Source organism: Micromesistius poutassou (assembly GCF_964030765.1).
Source record: "Micromesistius poutassou genome assembly, chromosome: 18".
NCBI classification, from domain to species: Eukaryota; Metazoa; Chordata; class Actinopteri; order Gadiformes; family Gadidae; genus Micromesistius; species Micromesistius poutassou.
Window position 1 is genome coordinate 4249673 of NC_140288.1, and position 27324 is coordinate 4276996.

Sequence of the window (27324 nt, forward strand, 5' to 3'; positions counted from 1 at the left end):
TATGTAGATAGATATATTGCTTGATAGATCATATGAAAGAAGAGTTTAGTTGAATTTAAAGAATTTAAAAGTATGAATAATGTTCCAGTGGATTACAAAAATGAAGTTCATTACAAATTGCATGATGCCTTTGTTGGTGGTAATGGTTCACACTCCTCCCTGTGTTATAAACAGTACGATATAACGTGTTATAACATATTACGATATAACATGTGTTATAACATAGTATGATACAACAATGTGTTCTGTCTACAGGGAGAGAGTGTCAGCGATGGCCATGCAGGGAAGTCGGGTCTAGCTGGAAGAAGAGTAAGAATACACACGTCAAGGGATTTTAATAATAGATTTGGGTACTTGTGTGCGTGTATGTGTCTTCTGCATGTGTGTGTGTGTGTGTGTGTGTATGTGTCTTCTGCATGTGTGTTTGTGTGTGTGCGTGTGTGTCATCTCCATTTATGTGTGTATGTGTGACATTTGTACACTCACTATTTAAACTATTCATTCACATCCCTTCATATTTCATCAATAAGAGACAGCTTCTCTTCCTTTGAACTTAGATAAGTGCAAAAGCTTTTGTATGTGCTTGTGCGGGTGTGTGCGTGTGTTGAACACTCATGAAATAACCAGCCAATGGTTCACCCACCACTGTATTTATGGTGTGTGTGTGTGTGTGTGCGCGTGTGTGTGTGTGTGTGTGTGTGTGGTCGCCTGACCTCCCTGCTGTGGTCTGCTGCACTGTTCAATATGACAACTCTCCTCTGCAGGGCAGGAGAGGCAAGGCGGGGTCACGAGGGACCAGAGGAGGCCGAGGAGAAAAGGTTCACTTTATTCTCATAAATAACACACACACACACGCATGCACGCACGCACGCACGCACGCACACACTCACGCACACACACACCCGTGCGCGCACACACACACACACACATGCACATGCATACAAACACACACACAAGGCAAGGCAAGGCAAGGCAACTTTATTTATGACACACTTTTCATACACAAGGCAGACTCAAAGTGCTTCACATATAAACATTGTCATACAATAAAAGAAAATAATAGATAAGTAAAAAGTAAAATAGATAGAAAATAAAGGCAAAGTTTAAAAAAAACATTTTAGAAAGGCAGGGTTAAAAAATGCATTTTAGAAAGTGAGAAAATAAAGGCAAAGTTACTAATAAAATAAAAAATAGAAGCATTGTAGATTTAAGATTTAGCAGAAAGCTAAAGCACACACACACGCACACACACAAACAAACAAACAAACCCATGCATATGCATACACACAAATGCACACCTGCTCACACACACACACAAATGCACACCTGCTCACACACACACACAAATGTACACCTGCTCACACACACACACACACAGAACATTATGGCCTATTCAGGCTGTGTTGCGGATATATAACTCATTTCCTATGAATCTATTTTCTACTTGTATCTCATGTTTGCACACGTTGTCAGAGTATCCCAATTGCCAATTTTATTTCACTGCACATGAATAGTTGCATACATGAATACACTTTGAAGAGGGTTTATGTGTGTAGGAGTGTAGATATGCATTGGCATGTCAGTAATGAATGCCTGCTCTGACTTCTCGTTCCCAGGGAGAAAAGGGGGAGACAGGTGTCAGCGGCCATCAGGGATGGACTGGGCTCATCGTGAGGACATTCACGACATTCATTCATTTCAGATAAACCTCTACAACACGAGCAGATGGTTGCCATAGAGCTCCTGTGACATGATGATGCACGTATTTCCGTATATTCAGATATCTCGTTGTATGACTGTATGCCTTTTCTAGGGAATCCACGGCTTGCGTGGCGAAGACGGAGACCAGGGAGAGAAGGGGCAAGGGGTGAGCAGACACAAACAAACAAACAAACAAACAAACAGCACAACACCTGATAGACTCACAACAAACCCCAATGAATCCCTTGATTCAATGAGTCTCATGAAATGGTTCATCTGCATCTCAAATTATTTGAGGTAGATAACCATTCAGGAAACTCAATTTGGATGTTGACTGCACAAGCAGAAATGATGGACCAAATCTAAATGAAACTTCTGTGCATAGATTTAGCTTGGTTTGTAGATTTGATGGCGTGTTGTTCAGGGTTTGTAGGTGTAAGAGTTTTAAATGTAAGTATGTTTGGTAGTTTGGTAGCCGATGCCTTGTCTTAAGCTTTTCAGTGTTCAGTTTTGATACTGGGTTTCTCTGTGTACCTGACAGTAAAGGACTTGAACTTGAATATGTTTTTGTAGTAATATATTAGGATTGTATCTGGAGATGTATTGACTTCTGAACCTGGCTATCAACAGGGTGAGAAGGGAGAAATGGGTTTACCTGGAGCGGCAGGGACAGACGGACCCAAGGTAGGAATCTGGTGCTGCTGTTACGCAACATATGTCTGATCATCATGTTGCTGACACAGTATTCACCTGTGTGTGTGTGTGTGTGTGTGTGTGTATGTGTATGTGTGTGTGTGTGTGTGTGTGTGTGTGTGTGTGTGTGTGTGTGTGTGTGTGTGTGTGTGTGTGTGTGTGTTCCTCAGGGTTTACGAGGTCCCGTCGGGATGCCTGGACCCGCAGGCATCAAGGGAGAACAGGTACAGAACTTTGTGTTTGTCCCCCAGCAGAAAGGTTGTGTGTTCAAACCCCCTAATGTCCTCAAAGAAATACACATGTGGCCGGCATTCTTTGTCATATGTTTAGCCGAACTGAGACCCAAAAGGCCAACATGTACAACAGCAAAAGTGCATCGGAACACGAGTATGCATCCTCGAACACGATGACTTTTTATGACATGAACCTCTATGACATCTCAAAAGATTCCCATTTTTTGTTGCCTTTTGTGAAAGTACCTGCTGAATGAATGAATAGTGAATCTCAGTTGTTGGGGACACATATGTATTTGCAGTATATGAGTTGCTGGTAATGTGTTTGTCCACACGCACAGGGACACATCGGTCAGTCTGGATCCAGAGGGTCCTCTGGCATGCCAGGACTTCCTGTAAGCATGGTTTTGTTTTTGTAATAACTTTATTATACGTTATTCTACCAACCAACCATTTATTACAACCTCCCTACAAAGTATTATGTGTGTCACATGTTTGATAATGGCTTTTGGTTCCTTTAATGTATTTTTTTATTCATGTTTTGAGTTTTGAGTAAAATAGTATGTTATAAAGAAGTACAATTTGCTTATAACGACAATGAAACAGGAATATCTGAATTATCTATTTTAAAAATATTTTAGTGTAACTATATAAAAGCATCAACCTCCATAGCACAGTGCCCTCTATGATAACTCTACTACACTACATGATGCTCACTCCTCTCTTCCTCTCCTCCACAGGGTTTGTTTGGGTTGAAGGTAAGGGCCGTCTCTGTGTTTGAACAGCCCATCATCACGCTAGTGTGTGAACGCTTTGCCGTAGCGTCATCCCACCAGCTGTGACCAATCAGTATTAACTCACATAATTACCTCCCTGTGTTGTTTACCAGTGTGATTATTAGAATGATCTCCGGTCACTGCAGACATAATCTCCACTACGACGATGTGCTCTAATATATGATGGAGGATTAATCCAATCTCTTCTCATGGCCAATTAATCCCGCCGTAACGCAGACGGCACCGCTATTCAGCGTGTCGCTATTCAGCGTGTCGCTATTCAGCGTGCCGTTATTCAGCGTGCCGTTATTCAGCGTGCGTTCAACATTTGGTTCCCACTCGTCCATAACACGTTACCTTCCACCGCAGGGTTTGAAGGGCTACCAGGGGTTACCAGGGCAACAGGGAAGGCGGGGGCTACCGGTGAGTGAACGGGAGTCCATGTGTGTCGGTGGGGTGCATGGGTCAATGCTGAGTGTGTCACCAACAGTAAACACAGCGAGCCCTGGGCCATGTGCACTGCTTTATGTTGAACATAACCATCGATTCCTATAAAGATCTTTATGTTGCACCAGGGGGAGAACGTCTGAGTTGCGCCCAAGGTAATATCCCTTCATCCTTTCAAGGATAAGACCAGAATAAGCCGTGCTCAATCCACACGATAGGCCCATAGAAACGATCCAAAGCCTAGTTCAGCAGGTCAGTCTGCTCTGCGAATACTTCTCTCAGCCGATGTCTGTGACAGCCAGACAAACCCACGGGCTCGCTCATGTCTGCACAGCTATGGCCTCACACACACACAGACTGAAAGATGAGCATGAAGAATGTGATGTAAGCACCGCAGCAGCTGGGTGAGACAGCGTACCCACGGTCCACTGACAGACCACCGTGTCGTTGTTGTCTAGGGACCTCCCGGGCTTCCAGGACCCCCGGGGACCTCGCTGAACTTGACCTTGACGCAGATTAAGGTAAAATGTCCACCAAAACTTCTCGTTTGTTTTCAAAGTCTCGTAGTGTTAGTTGCTTCAAGTTAGTTTTGCAAGTCGAAGGTGACTTTAAAGACTTTATCACACATATAATTAGTTTCATATAATTAATCTGATTTCTCTGATTAGTTTAATATTTAGTTTCATATTCAGTGAGTCATCAGCCGATGCGTTTTTCAAGGCTTCTTATCTCCCGTGACCTGCCTGTGGCCACACATATTTTCAGCCAATCGAGACTCTTAATAGGATAATTTGGTTCTATGTCTAATTAATTTCACTGGATCGGATCATCCATATAAATGAATGTGCAATTCAATTATAATTAAATAATTATTAAAAATTTATTTCTATGACAACGCGATGTGCAGCGTGTCAAATCTGAACGGCTCTTCGGCTGTCTTGGGATAAAAACTGAATGACTCCATAAATATCAGCAGCAGTTGGAATTGATTGGTCGTAATACCTGGGCTCTCTGGATCTTGTTACTGTTAATTGTGGCTCCCTGGGGCGCAGACGCGTGGGCTGGAGCCTTTTGGTTTTTATGATGTCATTGTATTATTATCATTACGTATCATTAAGTGTCATTCATTGATGTTGTAGAAGCGTCCCCTCTGTCTTGAGAGACAGGTCTCAGAGGGGTCAGACGTCACATCCAGAGTTAAGCTACACGTGAATCTCCTAAGATGCCGCAATTTGATTGGTTCTCAATCTCGGGATGTTGTTTTCATCGCGACGCGTCGCATCGTGACGGTCGTCTCGTCACACTAATAAAAACAAAAGTCCTAACTGTCATGGTGTTGTGTATATGTGTGTGTGTGTGTGTCTCTCTCTCTCTCTCTCTCTCTCTCTCTCTCTCTCTCTCTCTCCCCCTCCCTCATCAGGACCTGATGTACATGTCAGACAAGCCCAACTACAACATCCTCCTCCAGAGCCTGCTGGCGTCTCTGAAGCAGGACCTGCGGCTGCTCCTGGACCCCCCCGACGGCTCCAAGGAGCACCCGGCGTCCACCTGCATGGAGCTCTGGCTCTGCCACCCGGACTACCCCAGCGGTCAGCCTCCACACACCCCCTCCCCCCCCCCCCCGGGCCTCCGTACATACTGATCCATCGGGATATGTTCTCAGTGCTTCTGTCCCAACTGTGTGAAACTCGTCCAGGGTATAGGCTTGGTCAAAATCAGGCAATTGGTAACTCTTTTAAAAAAGGGGAGTAAAATACGCAGTCAGTGTTTTCATCTCCATGTCTTTTATGTATGATATTCGATTCGCTGATAGGGGGTGAGGCCTGCTGCTCATAGATGGCTTGGGGATCAAACCCAGTATCTTTACCAGACACCCTAAGCACTACACCGTCCTACCCCTGGGTGTGGTTACCTGGAACATGTAATAATAACTCAAAGGAGGCTCAAAGACAAGGGTCCAATTCTGGCAGTACTCAAACACCCCGTGGTAGTCTGGTGTTGACCTGAAGTCCGGCCTCTCCTCCTCCTCCTCCTCCCTCCCCAGGGATGTACTACATCGACCCCAACCAGGGCAGCCACGCAGACGCCCTGCTGGCCTACTGCAGCTTCACAGACACGTCCAAGCAGACCTGCCTTCATCCCAGATACTCCCAGGTACCCACGCTCTTGAATCTGCTCCCCCCTGGAACGACAGGTGCTCAGTGTGCATGTCGGAAGGGACACTCCATTATCATGCATAATGGAGTCATAATGCATAATTGATACTGTTTTTCATTATCGGGATGGCGCACTGTTCAGACTCTCAGACTACTGAGGTTCCTGGGGTCGATTTGTGGAATGTAAATCAGTTGTTGTGAACTCTTTCCCTCTGTGGTGCTGGATGGAGCTGGATTCTGGTCTTAGAGCAGGATTTCTTTAGACCTTTCTGGACTCCAGGACTCCAGCACCTCTCTCTGGGTCTTTATAGAATCAACTCCAGTTCTTTCCGGAACAAACCCCAGATCTCTAAGCCCATAGTCTCTCTGGAAGAAATAGGACTGGTCCAAGCTCTTCCTCTCGGGTGTTCTGGGTTAATGTTGGTGGATGCTGGTTGTCTGTGTAGATCCCTATGAGGGCCTGGATGGAAGACATCCTGGACGAGAACTTCCATTGGCTCAGCAGGCTGGAGCACGGCTTCCAGGTGGGTACATTTAATATTTATATAAATCTCTTATCCCACTTTATCTTTGATAATGGCTACTTGGCATGATGTCATTTTGACAGACAGTCTAGTGGTTAGGCTGGCTAAAGGTTGATGGGTTCAAAGCCCCATTTCCGCAGTCTACATGTGTGTACTTGTTCATCCATGAGCCAGATGCCCCCTAACCCCAACCTGGTCCTTAAATCTAGGGTAGGCGATTTGGAGAAACCAGCCAGAGTCAACTCGATTTCCAAAGTATCCAACCAAAAATATCCTACCGCTCGTTCAGGCCTTGATCCAAAGCCATAATTTGCCTACCGCTGGCATTAATGACACATGTCTGCTAAATAAAGAAAGAAGAAAGTTTGTTTTGTTCACTATAAATACACTGCTGGATTCCCTTGACTGTGATTGTACAATCATGTTGGGAAATGGCCAGCGAGTAAATGATCTGCTGGTGTGCTCACAAAAACAAATAAACATTGTTAATGAGATTATGATTATTGAGGGAAGGATTAGTGTATGCCAACTGCACCACAAGTGATTATTAAGTCTCTGGCAAATGGTGGACCTGAGTAGTTGGATGTTTTGAAGCATACATTTTAAATGGTGATTACTATACCCAGAAGATACCGAGAAAATAGAAGACAAATTACACTTTGAAGAGGAAAGTTATTAGAGATGCAGATGAGTGAACTCACAGATAAGGATGAGGGAAAACAAATAAATCCAAGCCAATTCATATTTACCCTTGAGGAACATTTCACTAGTTACTTCCATTTACTTGTGATTACCCGTCTTCCATTCCATTACGTTGATTTATGTTCTCTTATGGTCACTGTAAAGCGCTCTAGATGAATGAATCGAACAACTGTGTTCCTCCAAAATAAAAGTCTCCTCTTCTAAAAACCTCCCTGTCTCTCTAGTTTGACTTTGTGGGAGCCACCGTGGTGCAGATGCGCTTCCTGAGGCTGCACAGCTCCAGGGCCAGCCAGAAGGTGACCTACTCCTGCCACCCGGGCCACCGGCTGGGCCAGGCGGAGCGGGACGTCAAGTTCCTGGCCGACACCAGGAAACAGAGCTTCCTAGGGATGCTCCAAGACTGTGTGGTGGGTACATGCTCTCTCTGGGATGGGTCGGGCTTTTAGTTTGAAGCCAGGATATAGTTGAGGGAGAGTTGACCTCTTTTTTTTTTTGATAGGAAAAGCCATACATAATCTTCTAATTATTACTAATTATTTGTACTCTAAATATATCTTGTTGTTAATGCTTTTTGGTCATTATTGTTTTGTATATTTTTATACTGCTGTGGTTGTAATTGGCGGAAAGCATTGTGTTGTTTATTACTACATACAGGAATAATACTTTCTGAAGTCTATGGCCAGCATTTCCACAAGAGGAGTTGTATGAGTAATAACCTTAATGAACCCCTTGTGGTCTCCTGTGTGTGTGTGTGTGTGTGTGTGTGTGTGTGTGTGTGTGTGTGTGTGTCAGCCCGGGGAGCAGAGTGCCTCGGGCCCCAGGGAGTCTGTGCTGGAGTTCGAGGACCTCCAGCTGCTCCCCCTCAGGGACATGGCGGTGATGGGAGGACAGAACTTCACCCACCAGTTCAGCTTCACCATCGGACCGGTCTGCTTCAGCTAGAGACACAGAGTGGGGGGGGGGGTTCCGTTGTGTGACACCATCACACAACGGAACCCACAGACTGTGTTCAGGCACCCCCCTCCACCCACCACCACCCACAACAAACAGGACAACTACAACATGGAGATCCGACCAATAAGGGGACAACATGGGGAAGCCTGTCCTCCTCATTTTGTGGTCTCTTGTGGACGCCACTATTCATTTCCCTCTTCCTTTTTTCGGAGATTGCGTTTCTGCAATTTTTCCCACAAGGTCAAGGACATATCTTTTCAATATTGTTTACAGAGATGTTTATCTTGGATTGAATAATTTAAAATGGTTATTGTTTTTTTGTTGTATTTTATATATAATGGACTCTCCCTCCCTATTGGACGTGTGTATGCTGTCCCAGACCTCTGCTATAACAATCCCTATGTATATAAGGTTCAGACTGCCCCAACTGATCATATATCACATGCAATAGGGTCAGTCTGTAACAACGTGTTCACTGCACTGCAAATATTAACATCTACATTTAGGGCATTTACCCAAAGTGACTTACAACGGTTAACACACACACCGAAGTCGACCACGCAGGGCGACCGCCAGCTGGTCAGGAGCAGTTAGGGTTAGGTGTCTCGCTCAGGGACACGTCGACACTAGGAGGAGCCGGGGATCGAACTAGCAACCTTCCGGTTACAAGTCAAGGTCGACGATGAGGTCGTAACGAATGCTCCACTGCCCCAGGATGACTTGAACACTACAGCCAATGAGTTGTCTGCGTCAGTTCTTTCGTCTCAAGGTGCTAAGAAACGGGCAGTTTGTATTCTGGCAGAAAGGGAACGGGCATTTTAATCGTATACATAATACTTGAAGTTGTCCAACGTATCTCCTTGTGGATAAACTCTGTGTCCTATACCAGGCTATACTCTGATCCGGTTAAGCAGTGTATTTCAACCTATTGCTACTTTTTTTTTTTTCCTCCATAATTGTATATTCGCCTCATCTCAGGTATGCTACTTAATATGATACGCACGTTAACACTGATGCCTCTGTGCACACAACAACACCACCACCAAGTTTATTCGGTCTCTCATGAATCATCAACCACAGAAGTTGTGAAATGTGCACATGAAATTCTTAATCATAAAGAGTTATTATATTTTTTTCCGCTGAGTGAAAACCCTTTAAAGGGTCCTGTTGTACCGGTGATAAACTGTGTGAGCATATCCATCGTATCACACGTCTGGGTGGACCCTCCCATTAAGGATCTCACTGAAGATGGACGACATTGAAAGGAATTGTAGTGGCGCGTAAACATCACACCTGGGGGGTATTCCATCAAAGTCGCTAACGAAAGCGGCGCTTAGTTGATTAAGCCCAATTAGAACTAGCGCCAACTTCCACTTGAGGCTAAAGCCGTTCCATCAACGCAGTTCAGCCGCGCCTTGCTCAGGTTAGTTAAAGCCAGGCTGACGTTAGGACAAGGCAGCGGATGGAAGCAGAAGAGTTTAATTTACCAGGATTACAGTTTTTATCCTTCCATACTAAAATCCTTTTTGGATGAACGAATGACAAAAATAGTTGAACACATGAGTCTTGTTCCTACATCTCCTCTCTGAATACTGAACCATGTTTTGTATCAATTGTTGCAAATTGCTGTTTCAACACTCTGTTCGTTATACTACGCCTCTGCTGCCATGGTGCTAAAAAAAAACCTTTACAGTTTTAAGTAGTTGGTTCTTCATTTATTCTTTTTCTTTGTATTTGTCTTTTTTTATATATCAGCATATGATTGCCTTAGCTGGCTGAGACTGATCATTGGTACTTAATACTGACCCCGCTCCTGTTTGTATAAATCATAGTGAAGTGAATTCATGCTGGACATTTGTCTTGTCATTAAAAACAAAAAAATAACTATACGGTTGAATAAAAACATTTCGATTTCTCTATCATGCTTCTGTGATTTAATATTGATTTAAATATACGTATTTCTGGATGGAATTGTATTTATACTATTATAATTATCATATAAGCCTATGTTATCATCCATAGAAAACATTGAACACGTGGTCATATCACGTGACGCGTCGAGCCTTTACCAGCGAGCTGTCACTTCCTGTTCCTCATCATCTTTCATTCGTGGAAGTCTTTATTTACCATTCAAAGCCTTGATTAAGAGGCATTACATCTGAGGTGACAGAGCGACATCAGGACAGACCGGCGCTCAGTTTCCATGTCGGTTCCTCCCGTGACCGCAGAGCGGGTTTGTGTTGGACACAAGAGGGGATGCTAAGTGGCTCCAGCTAACAGATGACGAGCTGCTGGTTGTTGATATCATGAAGGAAACGACAGGGGCTGAAAGGTGAGGGATCACACAGAGACACGACCGCTTAATCACTGACAGATGTTACGTGCTGGATATGCATTTTCTCTTTAACTCTTCTTCTGGTCTTAAAGCGGACCTCCTTGTTGCTGTGGTGCTTGATTTGATGAGTGTAAAGTTAGTGCCCTGAAGACATTTCCACAACACTTAACGTTACTGTCAGCGAGTCCTATTTCCATACTGCGTTTTTATTAAGTCGTATTTATTATCAGCCTTTAAAAAATAAAGATGTCATTTTACAGCAAGGGTTAGTAGTAAAGTATAGTAACCTATAAACTGTTGACACGAAAACTGTTGTCTTTAATTGCTTTACCCTGCATTAATGTCAGTGGTTCCTCTTAATAATGCTGTATTGTTAAATCTTGCAACAATGATTACCTTATAGCTACTCATTGTTCTCTACATGTCAAGGTAGAACGTAAAATCACCCCGATAACCCGGGGTTGTGTTGAATGCTTTGGGGCAGAACTCTCCATACTTGGTGGTATAAATCATATCTATTGGTCTATATGCCGATATACTCTGGTTTAGTTCACTAGACATCCTCCCCTGGCAAGAATCGAAAGCTGACCGAATAGTGATCCAATGTAAACATGCAGTTTGAACACATTGACTCAAGTTGTAAACAACTAGAGGCAACTCGTACCTATACGCGGGTCGATCATATACATAGACATTGTATATGTTTGTTGATTTGTTGTTGTTTTTTTCAGCTTGTATGACGTCTGAGCGCCCCCCACCTCAGAGATGTACCCCCCCTCCAGGAAGGACTTCATCTCTCTGACCCTGTCTGACTCCTACAACAATGGAAAGCACCGCAGACAGTCTTGTTGGAGGGTAAGCTATGTCCAAGTGAACGGCTGAATTTCTAATGGAACTGCTATTACAGTTTGGTGGGCGGCTGCCGAGATATTTTCAGACGTTCACCTGGATCACCGTTTTACCCACCGTGCCATTATTTATTCGGCAGGAAAATGGGCTTCAGGCAGCCAACGAAACGAGGTTACATTTTCTGACTGATGGACACGCGCTTGTAAAACACGTGTGAAGGTTGTGCTCGGCTCGGATATCCATGGTTACGTTTTTATCAACGCAGTCACGACAAACCCTTATATCATGATATCAACGGTCTCAACGCCACACACGACGAGTAACCGCTACTCGTCTCCTTGAGGGTATAGTGACCAAGCTGTAGCGATGATCGGACGACATGGAAATAAGTTTGCAGGTCCTCCTGTTTATTTACAAATCGGTATCTTATAGAATCTTATAGAATGTTATAGAATGTTCTGCTTTTACACTTTTTTTACACGTCATCTTCATTGTTGTATTGCAGTCAGGAAAACATGAAAGGTGACTGTGGTCATGCACACATCCACGCAAGATGGAGGTGTGCAGTGGCAGACGTTTCGGAGCAGTGTTAAAGCATCACAAAACCAAATTAAAACCCTTTTTTAATCTCCTCATTTCCCCGGGCATACACGCATCCCCCCCCCCCCCCCCCAGCCCCTTAGTCTAACACGGAGACACACATCCGTAATTAACAAATTTGTCGCTGTCGCACAGTGGGGTCACATTGCATGCTGCTTGTATGACTAATCCAGGAGTGTGTGTGTGTGTGTGTGTGTGTGTGTGTGTGTGTGTGTGTGTGTGTGTGTGTGTGTGTGTGTGTGTGTGTGTGTGTGTGTGTGTGTGTGTGTGTGTGTGTGTGTGTGTGTGTGTGTGTGTGTGTCTCTTGGCCTGGGGCATGTTGGCTTATCCAATTAGAATCCAATTTCCCTGCACACGGTTATCGGTTATGTCATAATGGCCGTCGTGTCCTCTATCTGCTCACACATACCGGCCAGACAAATAATAGTACTACTTTTGCGGTCTTGGCCTGTGCCAGATGTAGCAGAGGCCAGTTTGACCGCTCGCGGATCTCGAACCTGCCACCTCTCGAACTACCTACAACACTACCGGCATGGGAGTGGAACGCTCTGACCACTGAGCTAAAAGCCCAAGCTTCTAACTCAGCGGCTAGAAGCGTTCTTAAGGCCAGGGGTCGTTGTGAGGACTTACAAACGTACTACCGCCAGCTAGCCCAGGCTAGTTGGCATCCGTTACACCAGTGATCAGACGTGCTATCGTCATGGGGACCGTGGTGTGAAGTGTACCCGGCGCTAGAGGTCAGTTGTACTACTGACCTCACCTACTTCTGAGGACTCCTGGAAGCGCGTCACTGAGCTGAGCTGTGATTGGGTTCTTCCCTCCCGGGCGGAGGTCATGTGATCTGGACCCAGACACGTCCGACCGGTTCACTCAGGAATTCCACCTCGCTCACACACAATTACACCGAACACAGTTGAAATATGAATAAAGCAAGTGGATGGTACTGTTTGTTTTTAGTCGATAAGAACCGCAGTGGCTATGGTGCTCGACCCCAAGCCAAAAATGGGTTGAAAACCTCTATTTCCGCAGTCTAACCTGTAGGCATCCTAGAGGAAGATGCCCTAACCTCTAACTGCTCCTTAATGGCATGTCTCTGAAGTCACTTCACTTTTCATTGTGGATTAAATGTCTGCTTCATATATCACATGTGGGCATGATGAAAGAAGTCAGTTTATTTTAATCATGACATTTTTATATAAGGATAATTGTGTGTGTGTGTGTGTGTGTGTGTGTGTGTGTGTGTGTGTGTGTGTGTGTGTGTGTGTGTGTGTGTGTGTGTGTGTGTGTGTGTGTGTGTGTGTGTGTGTGTGTGTGTGTGTGTGTGTGTGTAGAAGTGGAAACAGTTGTCTCGCCTCCAGCGCAGTGTGATCTTCTTCCTGCTGGCTCTGATGCTGATCCTGGGTCTGCTGTCCTACCCCAGCCTCAACCAGCAATGGCCCGGTCAGTACACACACACGCACACGCACCGCACACACAGACACACACACTCGCAGACATACATACAAACATACATATAGAGATCCAGACACACACACACACACAACCATAGGGTTTGTTATTTAAGTGTCAAATAATTAACTAGTTAATTAGTCTGTCTGTCTGTCTGTCTGTCTGTCTGCGTGTGAAGTCCCGTCAGACAGGGAGGAATGGTTTGAGGCCGGGGACCGGGAGCCGGACGCCGAGCCCCCGGGGGTGAGGCCCGTCGCGGACCCAGCCATCAGGAAAGTCCCTGGCTTCAACGAGGGTCCGGAGGTGGGGCCTCCTGCAGTCCTCCCAGGACTTCTACCGCAGGTCATGGAAAGACCGCAGGGGCCCCAAGGCCCTGTCCCCAAGAAAGCTCCTGTTAAGGTGGGGAGGAGCAGCAGGGTCTACTGGGGGGGGTGGGGGGGTGGTACTGGGGAGCAGAGGGGGCGTCTGGATTATGGGTGCAATCTGAAGAACTGAATAGTCCAAGTGGAAATGATTTCCACTTCAACTATGACCATAGTTATGATCGTACGATAAATGGGTTGTACGTTGTTCAGCCTTTATATTATATCTCGTATTTCACATTTAACAACGGTTGTAGTCCGAATAATGCGAGCGTGTGTGACACGCGGTACAAAAAGAGATTCATTAACAAGAGGAGCTGTTGAAACACCAAACGCATTGGGCGGGAAATAACGATCTTTTGGCCGGCGGTGCGACCTCCGGGCCGCTCCGCCGTCCCGCACTCATTCATTCATTCATTCATTCAGCTATCGATCGGTCGGCAGAAGCGTCCGCCGCCGTTGAGCAAGCGCGGACCGCCGGGCTTCCAGCGCTGGAACAACGCTTCTGATTGGCCGCTGAGGAGGGATCCGCCGGGGCAGCTGGCTGACCGGGCCGATGAAGAGGAGGAGCAGGAGAAGAAGAAGAAGATCGTCAGGTACGCACGCACGCACGCACGCGCACGCACGCACGCGCGCGCACGCACGCGCGCGCACGCACGCGCACGAACGCACACACACACACACACACACACACACACACACACACACACACACACACACACACACACACACACACACACACACACACACACACACACACACACACACACACACACACACACACACACACACACACTCACTTGAATACACATATGCACATGTCTCTTTGTTTTTTTTTACGTTTGCATTCATAAATTTTAATATACTTTGACTGGTACTGGGCCACTTTTATAATTCATTTTGTTTATACAGTTTGTTTTGTTTGTTCCGTTTGTCTTTACTTTAACGTTCACTTTAGCATCTATTTTTGATTTCATTAGCACTCCATTGTGTTTTCATTGTGTTGTATTTTATCCACCGCTGCTGGGCTGTAGTAACAAAGGACTAAAGGGGACATATTACACCACCAGGTGTGAGGGTGATTAGGCGTTACCAACCGTTTGGAAAATCTGCCTCTTCTAAAGCACCACACACCTGGTGGTGTAATATGTCACCTTTTAATAAAGTTGTTTTCCATCTATCAATCTGTGCACACGAAAACACGGAGAACAAACCTACCAAGAAGCCAGAAATGTAGACCTAGCATCTGTGACTTTAAATGTTATTTGCACACACACTTGACTATAACCTTGAGTTGTGCTGAAAAAAGCTGCGAGGTCCAACTTTAAACAAATGCAAAATCGAAAAAAGGCAAATTACAAAGTCCAGTACATTCCCTGTTTATATCACAGTTAATTCACCGGCTCCTGCAGCGCCAGACATGACCTTCACACCACAGGAAACCACACACCTCAGCACAACGATGGAGTGAAAGTCAAACTAAAACAGATTGCGCGTGTGTGTGTGTGTGTGTGTGTGTGTGTGTGTGTGTGTGTGTGTGTGTGTGTGTGTGTGTGTGTGTGTGTGTGTGTGTGTGTGTGTGTGTGTGTGTGTGTGTGTGTGTGTGTGTGTGTAGCTGGCGGGGGGCCATGATCGAGGCGGACCAGGGGACGGAGCCCCTCCCCTCGGCTGGAGACAGACAGGAAGGAGGGGCTGCCCTGGCAGGAAGTGATGTCGCCGCTGCTGTTCCCGCCCCCGGCACCGCAGGTCTGTAGCGCCCCGTCTTCTCTTGGCTCACTCTGAATCACTACGACTCACCTCGGCTCACTCTCACTCCCTTTGACTCCCTCTGACTATCACTAACTTACTTTAACTCACTCTATCACTAACATACTTTAACTCACTTTGTCTCACTCTGTCTATCACTGACTCACTTTAACTCACCTTGACTCACTCTGACTATCACTAACTCACTTTAACTCACCTTGACTCACTCTGTCTATCACCACTTTAACTCACCTTGACTCACTCTGACTATCACTAACATACTTTAACTCACCTTGAGTCACTCTGACTATCACTAACTCACTTTAACTCACCTTGACTCACTCTGACTATCACTAACTCACTTTAACTCACCTTGACTCACTCTGACTATCACTAACTCACTTTAACTCACTTTGACACAATCTACCTGACTCTGACTCTTGCAAACTTTCTTAGCACACTTTATCTCACCTTGACTCACTCTTGACTCTCGCTGTCTTTCTTTGCCTCACCCTCTCACATTGAGTCACTCTACCTGACATCTCGCAAACCTTCTTTAGCTCACAGCAGACTGCATCGGTCTAGACCACCGGGGGAAACCACCAACAATTAGTGAAGCTGATCCAAAACAACCCGACGCTGATCCCCCTTTGGCTGTGAACATTCGTGGTCTGTCACTCATCCATTCCTCTCTCTCCTCCTCCCCTCTCCCCCTCCCCTTCCTCCCTCTCCTCCTCCCTCCTCCCCTCTCCTCCTCCTCCCCCCCCCTCTCCTCCTCCTCCCCTCTCCTCCTCCCCTTCCTCCCCTCTCCTCCTCCCCTCCCCTCTCCTCCTCCCCTCTCCTCCTCCCTCCTCCCCTCTCCTCCTCCCCTCCCCCCCTCTCCCGTGCGTCCTCTCCCAGTGTCCACCGCGGCCGTACAGGCGGCGGTGGACCGGCCCGAGGCGGTGCGGCAGGCCTTCCGCCACGCCTGGCGGGGCTATAAGAGCTACGCCTGGGGCCACGACGAGCTGAAGCCCGTCTCCAAGAGCTTCGGCGAGTGGTTCGGGCTGGGCCTCACCCTGGTGGACGCCCTGGACACCATGTGGATCCTGGGCCTGAAGGAAGGTACGGTCGCCGGGCCTCCTAACTTGTAAAAGTAAAAGTATTGTGTGCGTTTCAAAGTAAAAGTGTTTTTTTAATCATCAGAGCGTTGGTTATCTCGAGCAATGCTTGAGACAAAAGTGAAGAAATTAAACCAAACACATAAGCAGCAGCAATATATATGAACAAAATATTAAAAAAATAAACGTGCACAGTACTCTGCTTAAGATTGCACAATATTGCAGACGTTAAATAAATTGGGTTCTGTTCTGCAAATGTCGCTTTCACACTCTCCTGCTCCTCTCTCTCCTGCTCCTCTCTCTCCTGCTCCTCTCTCTCCTGTGCCTTTCACTCTCGCTTTATCTCTCTCTCTCTCTCTCTCTCTCTCTCTCTCTCTCTCTCTCTTGCATACTGCCTCTTCTTCAGAGCAGATTGTGTATTCATCTTAATAGGAGCTGTCAGAATAAAGGTCGGTCGGATTTCTTCCTCTGCTTATTTCTGTTTATTTAAATTATTGGTTTGTTTTGTTTTCTCTCTGTCTCCCCCCCCCCCCCCACTCCCCTCTCCCCTCCCCACCTTCCCTCTCCCTGGCTATCTGTCCCTCCCTCCCTCTCCCTGACACTCTCTCTCTCCCCCTCCCTCCCTCCCTCTCCCTGACACTCTCTCTCTCCCCCTCCCTCCCTCTCCCTGACACTCTCTCTCTCCCCCTCCCTCCCTCTCCCTGACACTCTCCCTCCCTCCCTCCCTCCCTCCCCCCAACTCCCCTCTCCCTCCACCTTCCCTCTCCATGACACTCTCTGTCTCCCCCCGCCCCTCCTCCCCCTCCTCCCCATGCAGAGTTCTCGGAGGCCCGGGGCTGGGTGGAGAAGGGTCTGTCCTTCTCCAGGAACGTGGACGTGAACCTGTTTGAGAGCACCATCCGCATCCTGGGCGGTCTGCTGAGCACCTACCACCTGACCGCCGACCGCCTCTTCCTGGAGAAGGCTGTGAGTCCGCCCCCCCGCCGCCCCCCCCCCCCCCCCCCCTCTGCGGCTCTACGTCTGTCGAACTCATGTCCCTCTGGTGTCTCGCTCTGTGTCCCTCGCCCTCTCTCTCGCCCTCTCTCTCTCGCCCTCTCTCTCGCCCTCTCTCTCTCGCCCTCTCTCTCTCGCCCTCTCTCTCGCCCTCTCTCTCTCGCCCTCTCTCTCTCGCCCTCTCTCTCTCGCCCTCTCTCTCTTGCCCTCTCTCTTGCCCTCTCTCTTGCCCTCTCTCTCTCGCCCTCTCTCTCGCCCTCTCTCCTCGCCCTCTCTCTCGCTCTCTCTCTCCCTCTCTCTCGCCCTCTCTCTCTTGCCCTCTCTCTCCTCGTCCTCTCTCTCGCTATCTCTCTCTCGCTATCTCTCTCTCGCTATCTCTCTCTCGCCCCCTCTCTCCTTGCCCTCTCTCCTCACCCTCTCTCTCGCTCTCTCTCGGCCTCTCTCTCGCCCTCTCTCTCGCCCTCTCTCCTCGCCCTCTCTATCGCTATCTCTCTCTCGCTATCTCTCTCTCGCCCCCTCTCTCCTCACCCTCTCTCTCGCTCTCTCTCGCCCCCTCTCTCTCGCCCCCTCTCTCTCGCCCCCTCTCTCCTCGCCCTCTCTCTCGCCCCCTCTCTCCTCGCCCTCTCTCTCGCCCTCTCTCTCCCTCCCTCTCTCTCTCGCCCTCTCTCTCGCCCTCTCTCCTCGCCCTCTCTCTCGCCCTCTCTCCTCGTCCTCTCTCCTCGCTTTCTCCTGGCTCTTTCTCACTTTCAAAGTCACTCGTTGACTCTCTGACATTTGTTCTGCCCACTCGCTCGGTCTTTCTCTCTCTCGGCCACTGTCTCGCTCTCTCTCTGCCACTGTCTCTCTCTCTCTCGGCCACTGTCTGTCTCTCTCTCGGCCACTGTCTGTCTCTCTCTCGGCCACTGTCTGTCTCTTTCTGTATCGACGTCTACCCTGTATCTCTCTGTGTCTCTCTCTCTTTCTGGCTGAGCTCATGTCTCTCTATCGCCACTGTCACACTCTCTGTCTCTGCTTCGCTCGCTCTCAGTTTGCTCACTCTCGCACTCTCTCACTCTCTCTCTCACTCACTCACAATCTTTCTCTCTCCTTGTTGCTCTCTCCATTTCTGTTTGTCTCAGTCTTTCTCACTCTGTCGCTCTCTCTCCCTCTCTCTCTCTCTCGCCCGCCCCCTCTCTCTCTCATTCTCACTCTCTGGGCACCTAATACCCTTTTTGCTGATCAGTATCCATGACAACAGCCAATGGAATGGATCCGAATAATCGGGGGTGGGGGGGGGGGGGGGGGGATAGAATTACCGTAGCTTGACGACAGCATGAGTAATGGCATTTTTTACAGCTTTTAAGATTTATTTTTATGGTTAATTTACTCCAAAAGCTTCTTTGTGAGTCACCAAGTCTCAGTTGAGAACACTTTCAGCCACGGGAAATAATGGGCACATTTGTGCCTACTCTTACTTTCCTATATATAATACATTACTATTCACACACGGTTGAATCACAGTGAATTCAGAGAGCGACCGTGGGGAGCAGGTAGGGGCCGGGGGGGGGGGGGGGGGCCACTGGCTCTGGGACACACACACACCTGTTGACATTAGGTATGGAACCCAGCACCTTTCAGCTGGCCGCCAGACTCTAACCACTAGACCCGTGGTGTTCAAACAGTGGGCTGTGACCCCTCTCTCCTTTGATCGCTGGTACGTGTTTTTGAAGCCTGAAAAGGCGAATGCTTTATGGACGAACAATACACTTTGAGGAGAGTGCATAATAGACTGTAGACTTTATTCTAGTCAATAAAATATCGCTGCATTCTGGGGCCGACGGAGCTCCACAGCCGGGCCGTGGGGACGTTTGGGGAGCACTGCGGGGGGACGGTCCTGCCCTCCCCCCTACAGCCCTGTAGTGACCTCAGGTCTGCTCCTCTCTCCCCCTCTCCTCCCCCCCCCCCCCCCCCAGATCGACATAGGGTCCAGGCTGATGCCGGCCTTCAACACCCCCTCCAAGATCCCGTACTCGGACGTCAACATCGGGAAGGGCACGGCCCACCCGCCCCGCTGGACCGCCGACAGCACGGTGGCCGAGGTGACCAGCATCCAGCTGGAGTTCAGAGAGCTCAGCCGCCTCACGCAGGACCCCCAGTACCAGGTCAGTACCCCCCAGTACCCCCTAGACCCCCAGGACCAGGTCAGTAACCCCCAGTACCCCCAGTACCAGGTCAGCACCCACCTATACCCCCAGTACCTCCCAGTACCAGGGTGGTACCCTCTTAGAACTGCCCAGGACCCCCATGGAGGATGGCTGGCTGACGGTTTGTTGGGCGGATGACGCTGCTTTAGTGGGTGATGGTCAACAGCTGGATGATGAATGAGTATAGATGGATTAGGATTGGTCAGTAGAGAGATGCATCGGTGGGTGTAAGGGATGGTTTTATGGCGGTGAATGGAAGGATGGACAAAAATGAGTCAGAGTCAGATTATTATCATTATTGTTATCTAGTCATCTGTTGAACTCTCTGGTACCACACGGGAACGCCTGCCAGTCCAGTCCAAGACGGGTCCTTTTAACCCTCGCCCTCTCGCCCCAGAACGCGGTGAACGAGGTCACCAGGCTGGTCCACAACCTGGCCGGCAAGAAGGACGGGCTGGTGCCCATGTTCATCAACACCAACACGGGGCACTTCTCCCACAAGGGGGTGTTCACACTGGGCGCGCGCACCGACAGCTACTACGAGTACCTGCTCAAACAGTGGATCCAGGGCGGCAAGACCGAGGACAGGTGACTGCAATTACGGGGAACTAACCCCCAATTAACCAATGAATTGGCTTATCAAGCTCTTTCTCAGTTAAAATGTGGATAACAATGCATGAGTTATTGTTCAAGTGGGAATGTTGCCAATACAGCTAATTGCTATAAGGATATAATATATGCTTTTCTTTTGCCTCTGCAGCCTATAAAATTACTTTCACAGTTTAAGCATATGCAGTTTCAGATAAAGAAATGCACCAACGTTCAATTTGTATGTACATTTGTATATATATATGTATATAAAATGTATACATGATCTATCGGTCAATCTGTCTTTCTATCGGTCTGTCTTCTGTGACACTAGTTCTATAGATGTACAGGCTGGTGATGTAAACATCCATGGATGTGTTAAGCTAGTCCATGGATGTGTGTACTCAGTGTACTAGCTCAACATGAAGTATCGCATCTCAACGTCGTCGTGTGTGTCGCAGCCTTCTGGAGGACTACCTACACGCTCTGGAGGGCGTGAGGAAGCACCTGCTGAGGCAGTCCGGACCCAGCCAGCTCACCTTCGTAGGAGAGCTGTCCCACAACCGCTTCAACCCCAAGATGGTAAACCCCCCCCCACCGCCTCACCGCCACACCACCACACTGCCACACCACCACACTGCCACACCGCCTCGCTGTCACGGAGCCTGGCCAGGCTATGACACGGAGCTACGGCAACCGCAATCAATCCTCCTGTAAATGCTGAGCTGGCGAACGCGTGTCCAGATGTCTTATACCTGGCCCATGGGCAACTCACTACCGTCATTATCTAGTCCAGTGAACCACGGACATGACTGCCTGGTCGAGTTTGTGTAAGGTTTGATTTGATAACCCTGTGCTTCTGGATTTTTTTTTCAAACAAGGGTTATAGCGATGATTCATAGCAAAAATGATAATTTAATGATGATAAAAAGATTATTGAATGATAAGAAAATAATGATAATTCAAGATAAAAAGTACAATTTGAAATAGGTAAATCTAAATTACTTATTCAATTACTAATTACTAGGGGCGTGAATTACCAAAGAATAAATTCTGACCCCCAATAACTAACCTATCCTCCCTCTCTCTCTCCGCCCCGCCCTCTCTCTCTCTCTCTGCCCCGCCCTCTCTCTCTCTCTCCGCCCCGCCCTCTCTCTCCGTTTGCCCTCTCTCTCCGCCCCGCCCTCTCTCCTCCCCGCCCCGACCCCGCCCCTCCCAGGACCACCTGGTGTGTTTCCTCCCGGGCACCCTGGCCCTGGGGCCCACCACGGGCTCCCCGGGGACCACATGGACCTAGCCCAGCAGCTGATGGAGACGTGCCACCAGATGTACGTCCAGATGGAGACGGGCCTGAGCCCGGAGATCGCCCAGTTCAACCTCCCCCCGGCCACCGAGGGCCGCGACGTCGACGTCAAGGTGAGGGGCCGCAATAAAGCTTTGGTTTTTTTGGTTCTAGTCTCTCTTCAGCAGGGTTGTTTGTAGTTAAATGAGTTAGAAGTGCAAATGTTATACGCAAATTAAATGTAAAAATATTGAATAGCTCTTCTGAACTAACTATTCGCCTCCTATTTTTGATTGTTCTCATCCGTTATCTTTCCTGTGAATGTATGTGTAGTGTTTACTTTGTCTCTTTTAATGCTTTGGGAACTTTCTGGAGGTTTTTTATCCACCTTGATGATGGCTGTTCTGTTTCTTGTGTTATTTCCTTCACCAAATGAACCCTTTGTGTATTTGAAAAATAATACTTTGTGTATTTAAGTAATTAATACGTCTGTGTTTACAGACTCAACGTTTTTCGTAGTGGATATTTAGTCGATACCAAGAGGTCGGCTTGGTACTTTAATTGAACGTCTGGAAGACCAAAGCAAAGGTCAACCAAACAAAGGAAATGTCTGTCTTTACAGACCTTTTCACATTTATATGCTCTCTCTCCCTTCCTTTCTCCCTTTCTCTTCCTTTCTCCAGACTCCAGACAGACACAATCTGCTGAGACCAGAGACGGTGGAGAGCCTTTTCTACCTCCACCGCTTCACCAAGGACCCCAAGTACCAGGACTGGGGCTGGACATCCTGCAGAGCTTCAACAAGCACACCAAGGTACCCAGCGGCCCTCGCCTGCTCTCTCCTCCACCGGAGGGGAACAGACATGTGTTGTTTCAAAGAACAGGACTGCAAGGCAATTATAAGTCTAAACGTTGAGTTCCTGTTATTAATTATGAAGGCCATTTACGGACAAGCTTATCCCCATGAAACCCAATTCTTTCATTTTCAAACGCCAAAGAGAGGTATTTATTAGTCTCTATTATGTGGAACGTTGCATGGAGTCAATAATGAGAGCACTATTGAGGAGAAGCTTAACGCCGGACAAAACAACAAAATCGATTGTTGTTCCCAGCTGTGCTGTGTCCATTACCAACCTTTTTGCCTTCCCCCCTCCTCCTCTACTCCTCCTCCTCCTACTCCTCCTCTCTCTTGCTTCCTCCTTCTCCTCTCTTCTGCTCCTCTTCATCTCTCCCTTGCCTCCTTCTCTTCTCCTCCTCGCTTCCTCCTCCTCCTCCTCCTCCCCCCTCCCCCCCCCCCCAGGTGGCGAGCGGTGGTTACACCTCCATCAACAACGTCCGTGACCCCGTGAACCCGGGTCCCCGGGACAAGATGGAGAGCTTCTTCCTGGGGGAGACCCTGAAGTACCTCTACCTGCTGTTCTGCAACGACACGGAGCTCCTCAGCCTGGACAAGTTTGTGTTCAACACTGAAGCCCACCCGCTCCCTATATGGCCTCGCCCCCCAAGTAACCTGGAAGCACCACCTAGGAACCAAAACACTCTTCACAGTAAAAGTCCCCTCACTTGGAGAATGGGTCGGGGCTGGAGGAGTGGAGGAGCGTTAAAGCAGGGAAACTGTCTTAGTCTCAGAATGCCAGCTCTTATTTTGAAGGGTGTATTTCTCCCAACGGAAGGGAAATCGACATGGAGCTGGTCTCTGGGGACAGTTCTTTTTTTTTTTTTTTTTTTTTGCAGGGCTGCATTTATTTATTTATTGTTTGCATTTGAATGTTTTAGTAGTCATTTTGCAAGAAAGAAATAATAATGGCAAGTGCCTATCACCAGTGGCCAGAGCCAAAGTTATGTCAACATTGAATTTGGTTTTGCCGACAAGCAGCAAGGGAAAATTATTATTTCAAACCGACTGAAGCGACTAAATGTTATCATTTATGAAGATACAAGGCGAAATTGTTGGTTAACAATTTGTTTAGTTTAGTTTAGTATTCTAAGTCAAAATGCCATTGGTGTTCAAAATGTTGGTCTATTTTTTTACCAACCAACGTACTGATTCATCAACTTATTGTTTCGGACATTAGTGAGATCGCCCACGCTGACTTACTTGTTGGGCAGTTGCTGACAGAGAGCAGTGTTGCCATGGAAACCCTGTTGTGATGCAATCAACAGAGACTTTAGGTGGGAAATGTTTTTGGTGGAGAGAAAAAGTAACGTAATCGTCTTTCACTGGAAACGCTGTGCAGTACGAACTCTCTTCTCTCTCTCCTGAACCCTCAGGACTCGATAAGCATAGCATCCTCATTAGCTTTGATGATTAGGGTGAGACTGAATGAAAACTTAATGTGTGCGCCACGGATAACAGTGGCACATGTATTAAGAGCAGTGTCTGGGCATTTTTTTTTAGCCATGGGTTCCTGACGAAAAAGAGCGAAGTGCCTGAACGGATAAAGAACGCTCACCCTGCAGAGGAGAACACAGATTAAAAGGTAGAGGTGAGGGGTTCCACCTCCAGCCAAACGGAACCGGGCTCAAGGCTCAAGTCTCTAACCTAATGAAAGAAATAACTTGAGGTTGATTTGAATCAAAGAGTAGATTATCGTAGATTTTCATCTTAAATCGTTAATATTTATTGCATTTCGTTGTTTTTTTTTCTTGTGACTGATTTCAATCAATGGATGTTCAAACCAGGCCCCGTTTTGATTTGATTTCAGTATACGTATATATTTCGATAACAGAACAAGGTGAAGCGTCCATTAATGTAAACGCACAAGGGATGGAGGCTTTGTGTGTGTAGTAAGTGTTACCAACATGGAGCTCATCACGGACACTTTGAACCAAGCCAAACGTGACAAAGCCTTTTTTTTTTTTTACTCATTTTAATATTCTGTTGCATTATTTTTTTTATGTGTTTTTCAATTCAATGTGGCTGTATTCAATTGTCTGACATTCTGGATTATGTTCATTCATTTATTGAACTGTCATTCAATGAAAAAAAAAAACCGAGTGAAATGATTAAGGAAGCACAATAATCAAAAAGGTCCGGTTGTAATCTCCGTAACGCGGGGCTAAGTGATGTGACCGAAATGTGTCCGAGGTGACAGAAACGGACCCTAACTGATTTCCGAGGAGGAATTCGTGAGACATTGCAATGACTTGGTAATTAAATGACAGTAAATGAATATAATAATATATTACCAGATGATGTGTGGATGGGCGGAGACGGCTCTTTGTTCCAGTGCGTTGAGTGAATGTGCAATTTTGAGACTTAAAACCAACTTATCTTTGTTTCCTGTTTCTACCACCAGTTGGATAACCAAGAGTCTCCCTGTGATTTTAAAAATGAAAAAAACACGAAGTTTGCACTTTGAAATGGATTAGTTATCGTGGCACGGCCAACATACTATAATTCTCCCTCCATCATCTGTACCTTTTTGAAGAGTTATGGTTTCCCATGGTGCACTACTACTTAATAGGCCTACATGAAGGCAATATATGTTCTGATATGGGAAAGAAATTATTTGTATTATCTGGTGAAATTGTATGTAATGATAAGTAGGGTGGTGGACGTATGTATCTTTTGATTTGTTTTGAATGCCAATTTGTATGTAAAAACTCATATTCACCGGTGTGTCCATTCTTACGTGCTTTCTAGATGTGCCATGATGTTAAAAATGCTGTTTAAATCAACTCTATTAATAACTTACTTAAATCAATACCATCTTTCTTCAACCTGGTTTGGCTCCCTCTGGTTTATTCAACTGACGACGTCAGTTTACTTCGCACTCATGTTCCGCTGTTTGGATAAAAGCATCTGCTAAATGACTAAATGTGAATTATTTCTGTGCAAGTGTACAGTGAAGTGTACTCCTTACTGTCGAGGAGTAAAGTGTGGGTTGAAAGTACTTTGAGTGGGTCCCTTTCAGGTGTGTGAAGAGTTATATTATATATAGCGACTTGTCACGCACGGACGCAAGGACACGCAAGGACCGTCCACAAGGACGGATAAAAAGCAACCCTACTTGCGTGTGTGTGCGTGTTAGCATTTCTTTGTGTAGGCCTACGAGGCGGCGGGTTAATTAATTGCCGAATCTTTTCCAGCCTGTTTACTAATGAGTCATTCTGTCGGCTTCAACCCCCCCAGACATCCAGAGCCAATTACCCACCAGGCGGCCTCCTCCGTACGGCGGAGCGGCAGCCCGGTTGACTCACCTGGACGCAGACCCTCCGCTTGGTTAACTGGTGGTTGGCCTGTAGGGTCCCCGGAGATTGTGATTATGATAAAGGTACTATATTAATAAGGCACTGGTCGTGACTGGCGTCTCTGGGAATAGTGCCAGCCCCTATCTGAGGCTCATGGCGGGACAATCCATCCTGAGAAGATATTTAATTTCTTGTTTAAAAGACCCCCGTTTTACCCCCAGATGTTAAGGCGATTGTTCATTACAAGCCATTTCTAAATCGATCCACTTGTCCTCCACAAAGGGGAGTTAATATAGTCTATCCATCATGCCGATTGTGACATCTCACTTGTGCTGTCACAAGTGGCGGTCTCCAGGCGGCTTTGGAAATGAGGAAGTCCACCCTTTGCCTTTTGCTGACTGCTCATATGCGTTTTGAAACGGCACCAAGGAACCCTCCAATCCCCACTGATAGAACCGTGATGTTTGATTGACAGGTGAATATGGAGATTTTGTCTTGTCAAATGTAAACACATTTACTTTGGCGACACCAGGGGGCAGTAAAAGTAATTGTTGATGACAAAAGCTGATACGAAGTCTGTATTTAAAACGTAAAGGTCATTAGGGGAAGGTCATCTGCTTTCTCACTCCAAATATTTACTTATCAGAAGTGTGTGTGTGTGTGTGTGTGTGTGTGTGTGTGTGTGTGTGTGTGTGTGTGTGTGTGTGTGTGTGTGTGTGTGTGTGTGTGTGTGTGTGTGTGTGTGTCAGAATGTGTGAGAATCAATTCCAACCTCCCACATCTTGATATAAAAAAGGAAAAACATAAGCTGCCAGTCAGATTCAAAAAAAAAAAAAAATTGGTCATAGTTTGATCCAAAGAAACCCACAGTGTCAGAATAAGTGCTCATCAAAGCCTCCTAATGCATCCGTGAAAGGTTCCTATCCCACAGTCAACACAAACGTCAGGCTCCGCGCAGTGCCTGTGGCTGTGTAGAATACACACCAAACAAGCCTGATTAGGACAAAGAACATATGTTATTATATTACCATTCATTGGCAACATATAATTACATCATTGTCATCTGTAGAAAGCCGTCCCTTTGTCTGAATTAATCACAGTCGTGTGGCGATGAAGTGGTTTGTTATGAACGTGACGATGCTGTTTTGTTATGAATGTGTTGTAATGTGTCATGTGCGGATGTCATGTTTTGTGTTATGAATGTGATGATGTGTTATGAATGTGTCATGTTATGTTATGTTATGAATGCGTTATTTTATGGAATGTGATGCCACGTTATGTAGTTGTTGTATGCGTGTCATGTTGCTGATGTGATGCTATGAATGTTGTATGTCATGATAGGAATGTGATGCCATGTTATGAATTTGGTGCAATATTTTTATGTAATGATTTGGTGATGTCACGTCATATAACAGTATGGATGGGTCATGTGGTTATGTTACGAATGATTCATGTTA

General features: G+C 46.8%; 2 protein-coding genes across 2 annotated transcripts; both read left to right on the forward strand.

The window, feature by feature from the left end:
- Positions 1-2331: 2331 nt before the first annotated feature.
- On the forward strand, positions 2332-8174 carry LOC311363439 (collagen alpha-1(II) chain; the record flags this gene model as incomplete). The annotated part of the gene is made up of 11 exons (XM_084483388.1): positions 2332-2385; positions 2565-2618; positions 2969-3022; positions 3368-3385; positions 3773-3826; positions 4309-4371; positions 5271-5439; positions 5895-6004; positions 6453-6530; positions 7457-7639; positions 8025-8174. The coding sequence occupies exons 1-11, from the start codon at positions 2347-2349 to the stop codon at positions 8172-8174; spliced, it is 972 nt and encodes a 323-aa protein (XP_084339514.1). The 5' UTR covers positions 2332-2346.
- A 2160-nt stretch (positions 8175-10334) lies between these two features.
- On the forward strand, positions 10335-25458 carry man1b1a (mannosidase, alpha, class 1B, member 1a). The gene is given in 16 exon segments (XM_084483383.1): positions 10335-10518; positions 11253-11376; positions 13302-13410; positions 13598-13818; positions 14208-14377; positions 15397-15527; positions 16428-16631; positions 17445-17593; positions 19573-19761; positions 20201-20391; positions 20853-20973; positions 21611-21644; positions 21647-21807; positions 22357-22453; positions 22456-22487; positions 22974-25458. Coding segments are annotated over 15 exon segments (2400 nt in total). The 5' UTR covers positions 10335-10518; positions 11253-11286; the 3' UTR covers positions 23475-25458.
- Positions 25459-27324: the final 1866 nt, after the last annotated feature.